The 17,990-nt window shown below is 43.2% G+C and overlaps 1 protein-coding gene across 2 annotated transcripts in view; it reads left to right on the top strand.

Annotated features, from left to right (window-relative positions):
• Positions 1–17,990, top strand: part of LOC136427445 (CUB and sushi domain-containing protein 3-like) — a 328,428-nt gene that overhangs the window by 276,231 nt on the left and 34,207 nt on the right. For both annotated transcript variants that reach the window (XM_066416298.1, XM_066416299.1), the window contains exons 58-60: positions 2,780–2,962; positions 3,192–3,368; positions 12,151–12,336. In XM_066416298.1, coding sequence (XP_066272395.1) covers positions 2,780–2,962; positions 3,192–3,368; positions 12,151–12,336 — 546 coding nt within the window. The remainder of the gene's footprint in view (positions 1–2,779; positions 2,963–3,191; positions 3,369–12,150; positions 12,337–17,990) is intronic.

Raw genomic sequence — 17,990 nt, 5'->3', positions numbered from 1 at the left:
TGACTCCGCGGTGGAGGGCAAAACGTTGGCCGAGACATGTTGCTCCTTGGTCCTCGACGCCATCTTGTTTCAGCGCAGCATAACGCTGACTTTTCTAAAACACGAGCTTCTGTGTCTGAATATTTAGAATACTCTCCTTATTGATGAAAATTAATATTCTTATCTTCTTGTTATTTCCATGACTCTCACAAACCTTTATTGGACGCTGCTTGCTTGTAATCGCCGACGCTGTGCGTTCTGCTCTACTGTTACCTTTCAATGCGGTTGCGTGCTCGGCGGCGGGATCACAACTTTCCGTTTTCATCCTTCAGTTGTCAGATCGAAAACTTTTTGCCGCTTTAATCCAGCGGTCGGCTCCCAAAAGAAGGCTGGGATTTTCTAGGGATTTGTCTCAGGCCTTAAAACCTACTAGTAGATTTTAGTCGCGCGTGTGTGTGTGTACTCTTACTTTAAGTTTAACGTAACGTGTGAATGCGGGAGGGCGCTTCAAGGTCATCGAGGCAGACATTGCTTTTGTCAAAATTACGACGAACATTTGTTCACGATGTAACGGTATACAAATATTACAACGATAACGGAAAATACGATTTCTGTAGGATCTTTCTATCAATGAGAATTGAACCTGGTGGGGGCCATGCTGTCATAAATCACATAATTTTCCATCCATCTACGTGGTACACGGTATTTGAACACCTCGACCTGAAAACATGTTGTGATTGGAATCCTCTTCATGGCGACCACCTGTCCATCGCGACCGTTTTTGCTCGGTCCCCCGGGTGGTCGCCTTGGGCAGGTTTGACTGTATTTTACATGTATTTGAGTCTGATAATGGAAAACACTGCAAATATAAATTTTCCTCATTAGCTATGCAAATAAAGTCACAATTAGCATAATTTGCACTTCATTATGTATATCTCTATCTAAGCTACCTGCATACTAAGTATCATATTGACAGTCCTATAATTTTCCAATTAGATGAGATATGGTGTTGTGCATTTATTATGCGAATAAGGAATTTATTTGCATAATTGGTATCTGTTGATAATCCACTTTCCATAAACTACATACATTACATGTATTTGAGTCTGATAATGGAAAACACTGCAAATATAGATTTTCCTCATTAGTTATGCAAATTAAGTCCTAATTAACATAATTTGCACTTCATTATGTATATCTCTATCTAAGCTACCTGCATACTAAGTATCATATTGACAGTCCTATAATTTTCCAATTAGAGGAGATATGGTGTTGTGCATTTATTATGCGAATAAGGAATTTATTTGCATAATTGGTATCTGTTGATAATCCACTTTCCATAAACTACATACATTACATGTATTTGAGTCTGATAATGGAAAACACTGCAAATATAGATTTTCCTCATTAGTTATGCAAATTAAGTCCTAATTAACATAATTTGCACTTCATTATGTAGATCTCTGTCTAAGCTACCTGTATACTAAATATCATGGAAATCCATCATTCCTTTGCTGAGTTTTTCTCCTTAGAAGATTTTCAAGATAATGCCCCTGCAGTTCCAGAGCAGGATGCTAGGGGGCCCAAACCCACACCACGTCTTTATTACACCACAAGCTATCTGCCACCAAAAAATCAAGACCATACATGTAGCATGTCCAGGTCAAGAGATACAAAAATGGAATTTCTGCTGCAGTACCAAGGTCACATACCAGGGGGCCCAAAATTAACCTTGAATTTCGGCTTCACAACACCTGCCCACATACCAAATATCATTGCAATCCACATACCAAATATCATTGCAGAAATTCCATTTTTGTATCTCTTGACCTGGACATGCTATGGTCAAGAGGTTCTTGAGTTATGCTGACTGAAGTTGTGCGGAAACACAAACAAAAAAACAGACAGACACAGACACACCCAAAACTATATCTCCTTTTTTCATGGAGATAATCATAACCCGCACATTGCAGCTGCACCCACATTACAGTAGACTATCCTAATGACCCTATGGCCTCACAGGCGCCATCTTGTTTTTTCTCCCGGCAATGAATCCGACCCAAACAGGCTGATTTTACCGTGATATTCCGCAATTTTTTGCTGATAAATGATGTCGCCGCGCAATTGAAAATGACACGGTTGTCTTCGGCAACATCTTGGTCGCATGTGTTCCGGATTGGGGGCGGATCAATGGATTGACTAATCTTGGACTTAATTTGGTTGAGTCGATGGTCGTCTTGTGGAAATGGTCGGTACACTAAGTTTGACTGTACATGTATGTGAATAAATGTTTCTCAGTGGGTACAGAAAACATGTGCCACTTATTGCTCGTGGTCAATGAACCGTTTCTATAGAGCGGCCACCTGTCCATAGCAGCCGATTTTGGCCAGTCCCTTGAGTGACTGCTATAGGCAGGTTTGACTGTATGTTAAAAATCTAGATTTAGGGCCACATTTGCATTGCAGTCAATGCACTGTGAATTGCACCATTCATGTAAATGAATATGCTGATGATTGTATTATACATATCAGACGAATATATTTTCCTTTTTAGTTCAGTGATGTTTTACTTTACTTTGATTAGTGACGTTTTAAGACTTAATGTCATGATCCAGAAGGTTAGAACAATACGCAATCATACAATACATGATAGAAAAATTTTTACTGATACAAGAAGTACAGCGAGTTTTGTAAGGTCTCCTACAACTATACATACAAAGAAACCTAAGTAAAGAAAATATCATAACTGACCCGACCTCACTGTGGAATTGTCATTCATGTTTGATGTTGATTGTTTCTAGTTGTAAACTGTGGGGCTCCACCACGTGTCCCATACAGCACTGTGGAAGGCAACAGCTATACTTTTGGCAGCAGTGTCTCCTACAACTGTTCCACGGGATACAGGCTAATTGGTCAAGTCGCCCTTACATGTAGAGCAAACGGCCGATGGGGAAGCAATCTGCTAGGAACAACACAATGTGTCCGTAAGTTACATGCTGTATCTACCTATCTTGAAGTTCATCATTACTTATTTGTGTATTTGGAAAAGATGCCATTTATTAAAGAGAATGGTTTATGCAATCTTACACTATGACTTTTTGTCATCATTTTTTTCCTGTGATCTTATAGCATGCCCCCTCTACATTGTATGTCTATCCCTGCATGGATTGATATGCTTGAAGGTACATGTAGAAACAAAGGTTTCAATTTCAGCTGTCTCCTGTGGAAACCCTGGTGTTCCCGCTAACGGCCAGAGACAAGGGAGTCGCTTCACCTTTGGACGCAGAGTGACCTTTACCTGTGATGAAGGGTACATCTTGCTGGGAACCAATCAGCAACAGTGTATGGCTGACGGAAGATGGAGTCCTTCCTCATTACCTGTCTGTCAAAGTCAGTGCATGTTTTAAAGCACTTTGTTTCAAACTTATTTGAATGCATATTTATCTTCAAGTTGTAAGTATTTTATCTTGACAAGCTCACATATATATATTGTTTGCAGGGGCCACTTGCAAGGGTGCGATTTTCAAATGATTATCTAGCACACCAGTTGACATCAGTTGTTCAATCCCATAAAAAAATACTGTAATTTAACGCCAAAAATAGTTACTCAAGCAACTGGATAAAATTTTGAAACAGTCAGATGTTTCAGACAGCATTCGCTGTCTTTCGTCAGTGACTAAAGATAGGATTGGGAAACCAGGTTTTATACCAAAACTCTGAATAGATATGTTGATGAGTTTAAGATAATTTATGATGTCTTGACGTAGTCTTCAAAAGGAGCTCGAGGTTAGTTCAAGACAAGGTTGTATGCTAAAAGTTCGATCAGCTACTGTTGTTTTAGTACAGTAACTAAATGTTGTTCTTCCGGGGGTGGGGTGTGGTGGGTAGTGCATTATCCCAAGTGCCTGAAAGTTAAACTCGTAGACCCCCTTTCCTGTTGAGGGTGGGATTTTACATCCTCTCATATATTGCTTCTCTGATTCCCCGTTTGAACCAGCTAGCAGCGGGATTCACAATCTAGGATGTCCATTGATTCTAGATGGAATGTGTGTCCCTGGTTGTGTTGAAGATGGTGGAAAATGGCAGAGGAGTGGCTGTTAGTGCTCTTTCTGCGATGTTCCCTTTGTCTCAGTGGTCGACTAGTCTCCCCAATGTACGTGTTATTGCAGTTCGGTTCCTCACTTTTCAGTCTGTAAATGACATTGGCTTTGATGCCTTTTTCAGGCCTGTCTTTTGGATGGACCAGTTTCTGCCTGAGAGTTGAGTGAGGTTTGACATTAGTGGCAATGTTGAAGTTTTGGAAGATTCGTTTCAGTTTTTCCGATACTCCTTGGTCGCATGGAATGGTAATGTTGACCTTGTTTCTGTTGGTCAATGGTTTGCACTTGAGTGTTCTCTTAGACTGGTCAGAAGGTTTGAGGGCTTTGAAAGTCCACCTTTGGTAGCCACACTTGGCTAAGGCCCAACGGAGATGTCTGTGTTTGTCTGTTTTCGCTTCGTCTGAGGTGTCTGCTCGATGGAAGAGAGTTAATCACTCACTCAGCTAGTTTCTGTTCCAATGGGTGGTGGGAATCAAAGGCCCGATATTGATCAGTGTGGGTTGATTTCCTGTACACTTCAAACTGAAGGTTACCATCCTTCTCGATGATAGTTTTGGTGTCTAGGAAGGGGAGCATGTTGTTATGACACGACTCCTGTGTGAACTTGATGTTGTCATCTACCTGGTTTATATGGTCAAAGAAGTAGTCGTCTGCTACTCTCTCTTTTAGCCTACACCAACTGTCGTCTACATAGCGAAACCAGTTTGCTGGGGGAGGGCCATTGAACGTACTGAGGGCTTTGTTCTCAAACTTTTCCATATACAGGTTCACTACGATGGGCAATATCGGTGATCCCATAGCACAGCCATGCACTTGCTTGAAAAACTGCTGTTTTTAAGTGAAGTATGTGCACCCTAGTCACACGATTTTGCCAGGAAACTTGCGGGTTTGCCGGTTTGCCCATGGAATCCTCGATAGAGTACATCACCATTTTGGTTCCTATGTTAATTTACTCCCGGTAACCACGTACGTAAACAAATTATCCACGAGCGGTCCTTCCTCATCACCCGCCTTTCTCCCTTTCCACCGGTATCTACACGGACTCAGCAAGAATGCGGTGTGCATCTACAGCAGCGTGCTCAAGACTCCCAGAACCCCCACTCCACGTCGATGCAACTTTACTTTCCAACTCGGAGTTTGCGGCAGCGTCCTGCAGTGAGATCACCAGCCTGGGATTGCACACCCGCAACTATTGACTCTCTTCATTAGAGTAGAATAGATTAGAGTAGTTTAGCACAGCCAGATTGACAGTGCATCAAGACCTGAGCTCCAGCTGCGTGCCGAAGACTCCCAGTACCTGCCCACGGCCCACTTCACAGTACTAAAGTTAGAGCTCCACGCCGACGCAGCCTTTCCGGTCTGACTCTACGCTGTTCGACAGTGCCCGGTGACAGTCTGCAGCACTTTCTTCACCAGCCCTGGACTGTTTTTTTATAAACTCGAATATCTAGCTACTTTCTAATTTAGATTCAGCACTACCACTACAACTAAATACATTTTCTGCTACGCGGTTTGGGGCCCTCACTACGTTCAGCTTGGCCGTTGATGTCTCTGTTTAACCAAATGAATAAGCCTCTACAAGTCTACCACACAGCAGATTCACGGATTAAAGACATCACATGCTCCTAACCGTGTAGCTCTGACTCCTTGTATTGTATGTGTATGTAAGTGTAATTATAGTAGGATTGGTCAGTTGGACCAATCATAGGGAATTACTCTGGAGGAAGTGACCTTTGACCTCCACTCGTGCGACCTCCATTCCTGCGACATCTGCCGTCTGAACGGCTGGGCTCGCCTCCCACTTACCACCATGGGTAAGGGGAAAAAACGGTATAGGTTAACCAGTACCCGTATAGGTACCCGTATAGGTAACCTGGTATACCCCTTTTGGGGCCCCAACAAGCGCTGGGAAGTCGTACCTCCTAGCATAATACTCTAGGAAGTTGTGCCTCAACATGCTTTGAGTACAGACGCTCGCACATTATCAATAAAGAATCGCATAAACATGACTTGTATTCATGTCCCTCATTCATTCAACGATTGTAGAGTAGCGTATAAACGGCGAGCTAACTATCTAAACATTGACCGCCGCACAGAGTACAGCAAGGAAGACATGGAGGGAGACCCGCTACCCCGAGGCTCATTCGTCAAGGACATCTGATTGGTAGATATCTGTCCACTCTCTTCCACTCTCTTCAGTGATTGGTTAGAGTGTGGGACGGTGTCTCGCAGCCCCTCCCACCCGGGAACATCCCTTTGCGTCTCGTGTACCGCTCGCAGCATCGCGCCAAATCGTAAACAGGAGCCGAGTAGGCCTCGCTGTGACAAGATAAAGTTTCAATTCAATTTATAAGCTTCGCCATGATTGGACCATTCGGCTACTGCAAATTTATGTCACCGCCCACAAACCGCTGACTTCCCTTGTTGCCAGGGCCTTTGGTAGACTTTCTGGCACCTTCGTCGACGTTACGACTGTCATGTTTCTGTTCTATGTATGTAGTTAAATTCGTATCGAAACACATAAAAGTTTGTCAGTCTTGTATTTGTTCTTTTCAGCCGACTTCGGAGTCAAATTCTACTCTTGCAAGCAGAGGTTGGTGGGGAAGATTGTGACCATTTTATGGGGCATATGATAATACGGTCACAATCTTCCCCACCAACCTCTGCTTGGATAGTAGGCCTTGTAGGCCATCTCTTTGATACCCGGCGAGACGGCCTGCTAGAATTATACGTGCCAAACTAGAATCTGTTAATATATATCTCCGAAGTCAGCTGAAAACAACAAATACAAGATTGACGGGTGCATGTACATAATGTTATGTTTAGATACGAAATTAACTACATGTACATAGAACAGAAACGACGTACCAGTTCCGGTATAAACGTCCTGCGACGAGCACACTTCTTTGTGACTGCTCGGTAGAACTCACAACTTTCAAAATGATACTAGACTTCAGACATTTTTAAAGAAATAGTCTGCAAAATATGTGAAATGGTCTGCGGTATCATCCATTGTGTAGAACCCTGAGAAGCGAGAGATAGCAACGTGACACCCTTCCCACACTCTGACCAATCACTGAGGAGAGTGGACAGATATCTCCCAATCAGACGTCCTTGATGAATGAGCTTCGGGGTAGCGGGTCTCCCTCCATGTCTTCCTTCCTCGCTGTACCCTGTGCGGCGGTTTGTTTAGATAGTTAGCTCGACGTTTATACGCTGCTCTACACTCGTTGAATGAATGAGGGACATAAATACAAGTCATGTTTATGCGATTTAGTTAGTTAGTTAAAATCCTCCCACACCATTATTGATGTATAGGGCGGTGCCCATCTCCGTTTCATAGCCCTGGGCCACACTGTTGTGCAATCACTGTAGTGGGGGGCTAGTCCACTGGCAGTGAAGTGTGTTTAACTTCCATATACTGTTTCACAAGTATGTACCATTTTTATAAAGTCTTTGGTATGACTTGATGCGCCTCTTGTCCAGAGATGTCCTACCTGGGACTAGAACCCCAGTCCTTCTGATCCAAGTAATTGGAACCAGATGGACAGACACCACAGGGACACCCCCGTTTATGCGATTCTTTATTGATAATTTGCGAGCGTCTGTACTCAAAGCATGTTGAGGCATGACTTCCCAGAGTATTAAGCTAGGAGGCACGCATGTTGGCTTGTTGGGACCCCAAAAGGGGTATACTGGGTGACCTATATGGGTACCTTTACGGGTACGGGTACCTATACCGTTTTTTCCCCTTATCCTACCACCATCCCGCCCTTGCTGCAATTTTGATTCTTCCAAGAACGCTTAGAATTGTTAAACATTACCATATGGTATGCAAATGTTACACTACAGTTTGTGTTGTAATCGCCAAGACCCTAGTCTTTGCCCGTTGATGTCTCTGTTGAACCAATAAGCTTCTACAAGTCTACCACAGAGCAGATTCACAGATTAAAGACATCACATGCCCCAAACCGCATAGCTCTCTCCTTGTATAGTAAGTTCACATAAACTGGTGGGGTAATATAAACTCGGGATTTTTAAAAAATGGGGTATTTAGGGATATGTGCTAGATGCAACATTCATTATAACGCCAGCAATGAAAACCTAACAGACTAACGTATTCAGAACACTGTCTAAAAAGCTTCAATAACCATGCCTTAAAAAGGTGGCGACATCAAAAACTTTCCGTCCCTTATTGACGCAGTCTTAGGGCTTTGTGGGATAATCATACAACATGGTTGTTCGCTGGTTTATAAGACAAATGTCACATCCGCTTCCTGCTAAACACAATTATTTACTACTAGTAGACAACTTTAATATTAGAATCTCTTTTGCTAACCTACACCTGGATCAATCATCAAAAACGCCACTTTGTTGCTACAACCTATGACTAAGGCACTACGGTATATTTTCCCGCCGCCATATTCATTACCCATAATCCTGTTACTAGTATTCAGAAGACGACAAAGGTTTGTGAGGAACACTTTTTTGGTCTAAATGTTGTGTGTGATAGTGGACTGAGGGCGATATTTTCCTCAAAGTTTGTTCCTAGCACAAGCAGAAACACATGGACATAGTAGTATTACCATTGCTACGGCATCCAGCTAACGTCCCTATGAATAATGTACAAATTGCCATGATTTAGCACTTGTCCGAGAGCACCATCATTCTGCGTGGGTTGGACGGCAGTTTCAAATTACAATATTATGGTATCAGCAGACTAGAGACAAAATATAACACATCTAGCATTGAATCCCTCTGTGAAAAAAGAAGCCGTCTAAAATGTTTGGACGCTGTCTAAGAGTGTCTTAGTGCGTCGGGGCCCGTCCAAGGCCGTCTGTCCTGTCAGAAACGGCGGTGGATACGTCGCGCGCGTTCAGGCCGTCCTGTCCGTCTGTTAGTTGGACGCCGGGGCGGCCTCCCTGGCCACTGGAAACGTCAGAAACAGCGTCGGACGGGACTATAAAATAATTATTCACCCGACGCTTCCGCCTGTCGTGATTTCTAACGTGTGAACAGCACGTTTCAGCTTCTGCACATGCGCAAATTTGAGCGGTAGTTTCGATTTGACCGTTAACTGTTACAGACCATTTGTTCCGTCAGTGCTCGTTTTGCTGTATTTTTTGGCCCATTTCTTGGATTTCGTGCACTTTTGGAGGATGGAATTTACTTCTACAAGCAGCTGTATCTTTCTACAACATCCGGGGTTTGGTTTATTCCAGTGACCGAGTTTATATCACCAAACAAGACGTCGAAAGTTAGAAGAATCATGATACGAAAATTATTTGCCGTGGCGGGCCCGCCGCCACGATTCTGGTTCCTCTATAAACTTCCATCGGCAGAGAAAAAACGATATCACCAAAGAAGCTGAGTTTTATCATTGTATTTCATCATTGTAGTCTAACAAAGCTGCGCGGCTGTGTTAAACAAAGTTTTTTTTTAAAACCGCGGAGAAATGTTATGAAATATACACGTTGAGAAGAAATTTCGTTGAATTAAGAATTAAAAATAGCTTCCAGTCTAAGGCCATGGCGGCCGTGGGTGGTCTTCCACGTCAGTCTGGCTGCATATTTTGTTGCCCCAAGCGGCCATTAAAATTATAACCATGACTGGACGCCGTCAGAAACGGCGTCACAAAACGGAGCACGCATGCGCACAGCAGCCCTGATTAGCACCCTACCGCGTCAGAAACGCCATTTGCGCCTGTCCCTGGCGTCGTTCGGCGCCCGTCCCTAGCGTCCCCGGGTGGCGCCTGCAACCCGGCGGGGGGCCGCCTGGACGCCGTTCAAGACGTCTGGGACGTTTTCTCCGGTGTCAACGACGCCGTCAAATGAGCCAATCTAGACGCGTCCGGCTGTTTCCAGGCCGTTCAAACCGTCCAAGATGTATCATTTAGGAGTTTTACAACCCGTCCAAGGCCGTTTGCTGCCATAATTCAGGACGCATTGGAGATCAGTGGACGCCTGTCACAGATGGCGTTCGGCCATTCGGGACGGTTTCATTTTCACAGAGGTATAGTGCAAAGGTAATCCATGCAAGATATTGACAGACGAGCAAAAAAAGGATGGTTTATTGTTCTGCAAGTTTCAATTAACTCGTTTCGAAAAGATCTCGGTTTTACATGAACTAACGTTATAAATTATGTGTATGTAAGTGTAATTTGTTCTTCCCGGGTGATGTTGCTAGTAGGGGGTTTAGAGACTTTCAGAGTGGTAGCTACATGTATTTTGGTGCATAAGGCTTAAGCTTGTCTATCTGCCATGCTAAACACTTCTTTATGTTGTAAGCACTCAAATTTGTCTTTCTGTCTGACTTTCCCCTTCTCGTGTTGAGAGAGCTGTCCGTGTGTTATGAAGTTGTTGGTTTCGGCAAAGGTCTCTTCTGACAGTTTTTCCCTTTAAGTTATTAGTTGTAACATTTTAAGTTATTAGTTGTAACGTTTCAAGGTTAATCTTTTTCTCGCATTTAGACCATCCAGTTTGTACTTTAGTTGATCTGCCTTACTCTCTCGTTTATTAGCTTTCTTTTGGCGTTGAGAATGATTTTGTTGGCGTTGAAGCCTCTGGTTTTTAGGCGCAAACTGACAGGAGTGACACTAAATACCTTGAGGAGGGTCTGCATGGGGGGTCCTGGCAATGCTTAACGGTAAATTTAGGCCGTCCGACAAGGCTTAACAGTAAATTCAGGACGGCCGGTAACACTTAACGGTAAATTCTGCTGATTTTGAACATGGAATACCCCTGAAGACGACGGTTGATTAATTGTCACTAGTCTTCCTGATCTTGTGGCAAGAGACCTGATACGCCATGCATTCTCGCACACCTGCTCCGAACTTTGAATTCAGAGGCGATGGCAGGATTTTTAGTAATTGTGGGACGAAATGTTCATGATCACAATGACGAAAATGGCGATCATGAAAATTTTGAAATCTTGACCCTCTGCAACGCTATTTCCTGCATTCTGAGGGGAAAATGTTGCTGAAGAGTAAGCTAAGTTTTATTCATGACATCTCTGTGATAAAAGTACAGAAGGGCTTGATTTTTGAGGGGCCCTCCAGACCTCGCCGAAGCTGCGACATTTTCCCCGGAGAAAATTTTAAAATCTTGACACCCTAAAACGCTGTTTCTTGCATTTCGACGGGCAAATATTGCTGGTAATGTAAGTTAAGTTTAATGACACCTCTGTGAAAAAATACAGAAGAGCTTCAGCTACATATTTTTGCCGTCGCGATGATCGCGTGTTCCCCAGAGAAATTTTTGAAATCATGAACCGCTGAGACGCTATTTCCTGCGTAACGAGGAATTACTCAATAACGCTTAACGTTGAATTCAGGATGACAGATAATGCGCTACGTAGGATTGAAACAACTAGTAACATTTCACGACTGATATATCGATAACGCTAAACATTGAATTAGAGCGGGCCGGCAATGATTAACAGTGAATTAAAATAGCGCATAAGGCTTCACGGAAAAGGGCATGCAGGCCCTCCTTGAGGCACCGCAAACTGAAGCGTAGATGGTTCCGATGTTGATGTCTTGACGTAGTGTTCAAAAGGAGGTTGACAAGGATGTATGCTAAAAGTTCAATTAGCAACTGTTGTTTTTAATAACTAAATTGTGAGTTTTGGTATAAAACCTGGTTTCCCAGTCCTATCTTTAGTCACTGACGAAAGACAGCGGATGCTGTCTGAAACGTCTGTTTCAAAATTTTATCCAGTTGCTTGAGTAACTATTTTTGGCGTATCTTACTACCTGGATGTCTATCTAACCTTCATCAACGTACTGTTACTGTAATTTTTAAATACCACTGTGAGCATTTTCTCCCTACCTCGAAGTCATGGTTGAAACAAGGGGATAGGTCAGGACAGAAGACAGAACAACTTCAAGCATTTTTGCAGTCACTGCATGAGTTATTGTACCATTTCCCATATTAACATGTAACACCTGTTCATCAGCCACTTGTAATACTAATTAAAGGTCATCACTTTAAAATCAAGATAGATAAATGATAGACTGAGTTTTGCTTCAATGTTGAGATACAAACATCTCACCATATCACACCCTCCCACAGCTGCCACTCAACAGTCCTGCAGAGACCCAGGCACACCAGACCATGGCAGCCGCAACGCCACCAATTTCCTTCCTGGGACTGTTGTCCGTTTCCAGTGCCAGGATGGCTACCACATCCTGGGCCCTACCAGTCTGATCTGTGACCCGGCCACTCTAAGCTGGAATGGCCAGCCGCCGACCTGTGTCCGTAAGTATTTTCATTTTCATTTTTATTTATTTATACATGGCAAATACAACTCAGGCTGTGAAGCCTGTTTTTCAGGTATCCCTGATATTACATATGAAAAAAACCCACACAACTACGACATAGTACACCGTAACAATAATAATCCATCAATAGAAGCCATGTCACATACAATACAGATACAGTAACTGTATCTTTTGGAAGCCAAATAGTACACTTATGTCTAATGTCATAAATTTTGCCATTTACAGTTTAATGGACAAATGATCTCATTGCTCCACTGTCTGATATTTGGAGCATAATGCTATGTTTTTTTTGGCAACGCTTCAGGGACAGAGCCTATTGTATAGTGCTGCTTTTGGAGAGCCAAAAATTCTAAGAATTTCGTGAACGCATTCCCTAGTTTTTTGCAGTGCCTCGTGTGAATGGTCTTTTCATATAGCAGAGAAATATCTCTAACGTTAGTTCACATAAACTCGCGGGGTGATATAAACTGGGGATTTTTAAAAACGGTGTATTTAGGGATATGTGCTAGATGCAACATCCGTTATAACGCCAGCAATGCAAACCTGACAGACTAAGGTATTCAGAACACTGTGTGAAAAGCTTTGCTAAACACATGGACATAGTAGAATTACCATTTCTATGGCATCCAGCTAACGTCCAAATGAATAATGTACAAATTGCCAAATTGACGGGGAGGGTCGACTTTGAGTGACGTTCTACCGACTCAACAAACGGGTTGTTATCGAAGGCCTGATGTGTGCGGTACGGCCGTTTTATCGTGTGTTTTTTTGCTTAGGCATGTTTATATGACCTTAGAACTCTCTTCAAGCAAAGGTGGGAACAATAGCTGCTATATAAAAGCTAATTAGTAGCAAGATACTAATGACGAATCTTCTCTCCCAGAAAAATGTTAGCACCTGGCCGAGAGCACCTTTATGGGATTCTGTAAAGACCGGGGCCCCGATAGTGCTCCACGGGGCGCCCCGCGGGGCCCTGTTTGGGAACGAAAGTCGCTGACTTGCTCCGCTCTGACGCAATGTAATAATGTATGTCTGAATAGAAAACACGCAGTAACCTGCATGTTTTCCCAAGGCGGTTAACCTCCTTGCTTGGTGTTCCCAAGTGGTAAGGGGAGCATGTAGTTTTCCCATTTATGCAAATTAGCAAGTGTGCGTTAGCACAGACAGGCATGTATTAACACATACATCACGGCACTTCTCAAGCACAGCTGTCATACGTCACTTTCTTGTACACACCCATGCTCTCTTATGTACTCTTAGTCATACTCTTGTGCACTTGTATACATCCTACCTCGTTCTGCATCACTCTCGTACACCCTTGTGCACTTGTACGAGGGGTGATCAAAAAGTCCTCGGCCTCTCTCAAAAAACGTTGTTGAACAAAAATTTGTTTTGCACTATTTTTCAACATAGTCTCCTCTGACTTCAATACACTTGGTCCAGCGATGTTCCAGCATTGCTACCCCCTGCTGGAAGTAGGTTGCATGTTGGGCCTCTAGATAGGCCTCAACAGTATGGATGACGTCATCATCAGTCTCGAAACGGTGACCACGTAAATGGGATTTCAGTTTAGGAAACAGGTAGAAGTCCAACGGAGCAAGGTCAGGTGAATAGGGAGGGTGGGGTAAGAGTTCAAAGCCACATTGGGTTGCTGCTGCCACTGACACCTGTGCTGTGTGAACAGGTGCATTGTCCTGGAGCAACAGCATGCCAGCTCGGAGCTTTCCTCTCCTTTTCTCTTTGATTGCTGCTTTTAGCTGTCGCAGTTCTGAAGCATAGTACTCTCCATTGATGGTTTGACCCTTTTGCAAGTAGTCAATCATGATGACTCACTCGCTGCCCCAGAACACAGAGGCCATCACCTTGCCGACCGATGCCACGCGCTTGAACTTCTTGGGTGGCTGCGACCCCTTCTTTGTCCATTCTTAACTCTGTTCTTTTGACTCTGGTGAACCCACGCCTCATCTTGGGTCACAAATCTCTTGAGGAAGTTGGCCGGATTAGACTGGAAACGGGCCAAAAGTGTCCTGGAAACTTCCAACCTGTTCAGCTTCTGATGACAAGTCAACATTCGGGGTACCCACCTTGCAGACAGCTTGCTCATCCCCAAGATGTTGGACAAAACATTTTGAACTGAGCCATAACTGATGCCCAATGAATGCTTTATATGTCAGATGGTCACACGTCTGTCATTCATTATCATGCGATGGATGGCCTCAACTTCATTCTCCGAGGTGGCTGTTTTGGGGCGTCCCGACCTTGGGTCGTCTTTCACGCTCTCCTTGCCTCGTTTGAAGTTAGCAACCCACTTCTTTACGGTGGAATAAGAAGGGGAGTCCTCACCTAGTGTCTTGGCCATGTCTTCGTGGATTTGCCTGGGTGTCATACCTTTTTTTCGTTAGATATTTGATAACAGCACAAACCTCTGTGGCATCTTTTTTGTGATTTTCTTCACACCTGCTGATTTTCAAGGGGCGCCGCGCGCAACTTAATGAATATGAAAATTTGCATTTCTGTGGGCAGTGTCTTAAGATGTCATAGTATACAGTTATACCCAAGAATGGAAGTTACACCCATCGCTTCTAGGTGAGGCCCAGGACTTTTTGATCACCCCTCGTATTCATCCTACTTGAGTCATTCTGCTTCACTCTCGTACACCCTTGTGCACTTGTATTCATCCTCCCTCATTCTGCATCACTCTCGTACACCCTTGTGCACTTGTATTCATCCTACCTCATTCTGCATCACTCTCGTACAGCCTTGTGCACTTGTATTCATCCTGCCTCATTCTGCATCACTCTCGTACAGCCTTGTGCACTTGTATTCATCCTACCTCATTCTGCATCACTCTCGTACAGCCTTGTGCACTTGTATTCATCCTACCTCATTCTGCATCACTCTCGTACAGCCTTGTGCACTTGTATTCATCCTGCCACATTCTGCATCACTCTCGTACATCCTTGTGCACTCTCATTCATCCTACCTACATCTGATGCACCCTTGTACACCCTTGTGCACTTGTATTCATCCAGCCTCATTCTGCATCACTCTTGTACACCCTTGTGCACTCTCATTCATCCTACCTATATCTGATGCACCCTTGTACACCCTTCTTATTCATCCTACTGATTCTGTATCACTCTCGTACACCCTTGTGCACTCTCATTCATCCTGCCTCATTCTGCATCACTCTCGTACACCCCTGTGCACTTGTATTCATCCTACCTCATTCTGCATCACTCTCGTACAGCCTTGTGCACTTGTATTCATCCTGCCACATTCTGCATCACTCTCGTACATCCTTGTGCACTCTCATTCATCCTACCTACATCTGATGCACCCTTGTACACCCTTGTGCACTTGTATTCATCCAGCCTCATTCTGCATCACTCTTGTACACCCTTGTGCACTCTCATTCATCCTACCTATATCTGATGCACCCTTGTACACCCTTCTTATTCATCCTACTGATTCTGTATCACTCTCGTACACCCTTGTGCACTCTCATTCATCCTGCCTCATTCTGCTTCACTCTCGTACACCCCTGTGCACTTATATTCATCCTACCTCATTCTGCATCACTCTCGTACACCCTTGTGCACTCTCATTCATCCTGCCTCATTCTGCATCACTCTCGTACACCCTTGTGCACTCTCATCCTATATATGATGCACCCTCGTACACCCTTGTGCACTTGTATTCATCCTACCTCATTCTGCATCACTCTCGTACACCCTTGTGCACTCTCATCCATCCTACCTCATTCTGCATCACTCTCGTACACCCTTGTGCACTCTCATTCATCCTACCTATATCTGATGCACCCTTGTACACCCTTCTTATTCATCCTACTGATTCTGCATCACCCTTGTGCACTCTCATTCATCCTACCTATATCTGATCAGGGTCCCCCGAAAGTGCGAAATGGAACGAAATGGAACGAAATGGAATGAAATGGAACGAAATGGAACGAATGGAACGAAATGGAACGAAACGGAAGAACGAAAAAAACATATGTAACACTAGAAAGGCAACATTTGCGAGCAAATACAGCATGTTTAGCCATACTCCTCGCCATGCAAAAAATAGACTCTCCCAAAATAACAATGGACCATTCTAAAATACTTCCACTAAAAAAACGGATCACCCCAGTCCAAAATTGAGTTTAAAAACAATTACCAGTCTCTCCATACAGGAATGGAGTCTTCCAGTGGCACCTCAACATAATATGGACCAGTCCATAACCATATCCACTTATCAATTAACAAATACACTTCTGCTAACAAATGGACTTTTTCATGATCATTCCAGCTCAAAATTGAAAGAAATAATTAAAGAATCCTCCCCTTGCAAGAATGTGATATTCCGTGTAAACAGTCGAAAAATATCCGCTGAAAATTACACTCTTGCGCATAATCAACCCAGTTCAAAATTGAATTAAAAAAGATCAACCCCAGGGAAGAATGAAGTTTTCCATAGTATACATAATGATATATATGAAGATTTGACAGGAGAAGAAGGAAATGACCAAAAACAACATATTTCAGCGATAGTATGGGTGAAATATAAAAAATGTGACACCCCTTTGTTTGAATGCACTTTTGGTTGAAAATAACGAAACGAAAAATTCTGTTTAAAAAATCGTTTTGAAAGGCTGTATGCCAAACATTTGAATGAGGGCCTGTGTACATGATCAAGGCAGACACATGCCAAATTTCACATTATTTTGGTTTAATACATAGGAACTGGAGATGTGTATCTTTCTTTGTTCAAAAAAGAGTGAACAAAGCCATATAATCACATGTCCTAGGAATTCCCATACCATATTTGGCATGAATGCTAGCACACCTGCGCCAGGAATGCAAGTTAATTAGATTAACTCAATTGACCAATCAGGTGGTCGCAAGGCTCACAGGCATGCAAGGCCAGGTGCAAGGCACTTGGGGTCAATGGCCTTTAGGTCATATGCAGTATTGAAAGTGACAGAAGTGGCAAATATTGTCAAGAAAGCCCCAAATAAATCGTTTTGAAGATATGTATGCCAAAAATGGGAATGTAGTCCTTTAGATATTTGTCCAAGGCACATATACAGCAAATTTCAGGTCATCCGGTTGAAATACCATGGCGCAGGAGGCCAAGATATGCATCATTGGTCATAAAAACCTCAATGAAATCACTTTCAAGGTCAATATCAAAAAGAGGAAAAAAACGCACATTGGTTTTTGCCTACATTACCTTTGTACCAAATTTCAGGTCATTTGGTATAAAAATGACAGAGATGAATCGATTTGAAGATTTGACAGGAGGAGGAGGAGGAGGAGGAGGAGAAGAAACCTGAGTAAAAACAATATGTTGAGCCATACTAGGTATGGCTAAACATAATTATGAGATGAAATACCAGGAGACGGCGAATTATAAGGAGTAGACCGGAACAGGGAGCATTTTAAATACAGAAATACATGATAAATAAGGTAAATACATAAATGGTAAATACATAATATAACGTGTTTTATTTCTTGAATCTATGTGATAATATTAAATACAACGTTTTTGTCGCGTTTGTGTGGCTAGATTCTTCCCTGAAAATGGTGGCGCCGCGTGCAAAGAGATCCGCCGCTCTCCCTTGTGTAC

The sequence above is a fragment of the Branchiostoma lanceolatum genome, chromosome 2, assembly GCF_035083965.1.
Source record: "Branchiostoma lanceolatum isolate klBraLanc5 chromosome 2, klBraLanc5.hap2, whole genome shotgun sequence".
Lineage (NCBI taxonomy): Eukaryota > Metazoa > Chordata > Leptocardii > Amphioxiformes > Branchiostomatidae > Branchiostoma > Branchiostoma lanceolatum.
The sequence above is the reverse complement of the archived record's forward strand: the minus strand, read 5'-3'. Positions and strand labels throughout refer to the sequence as shown.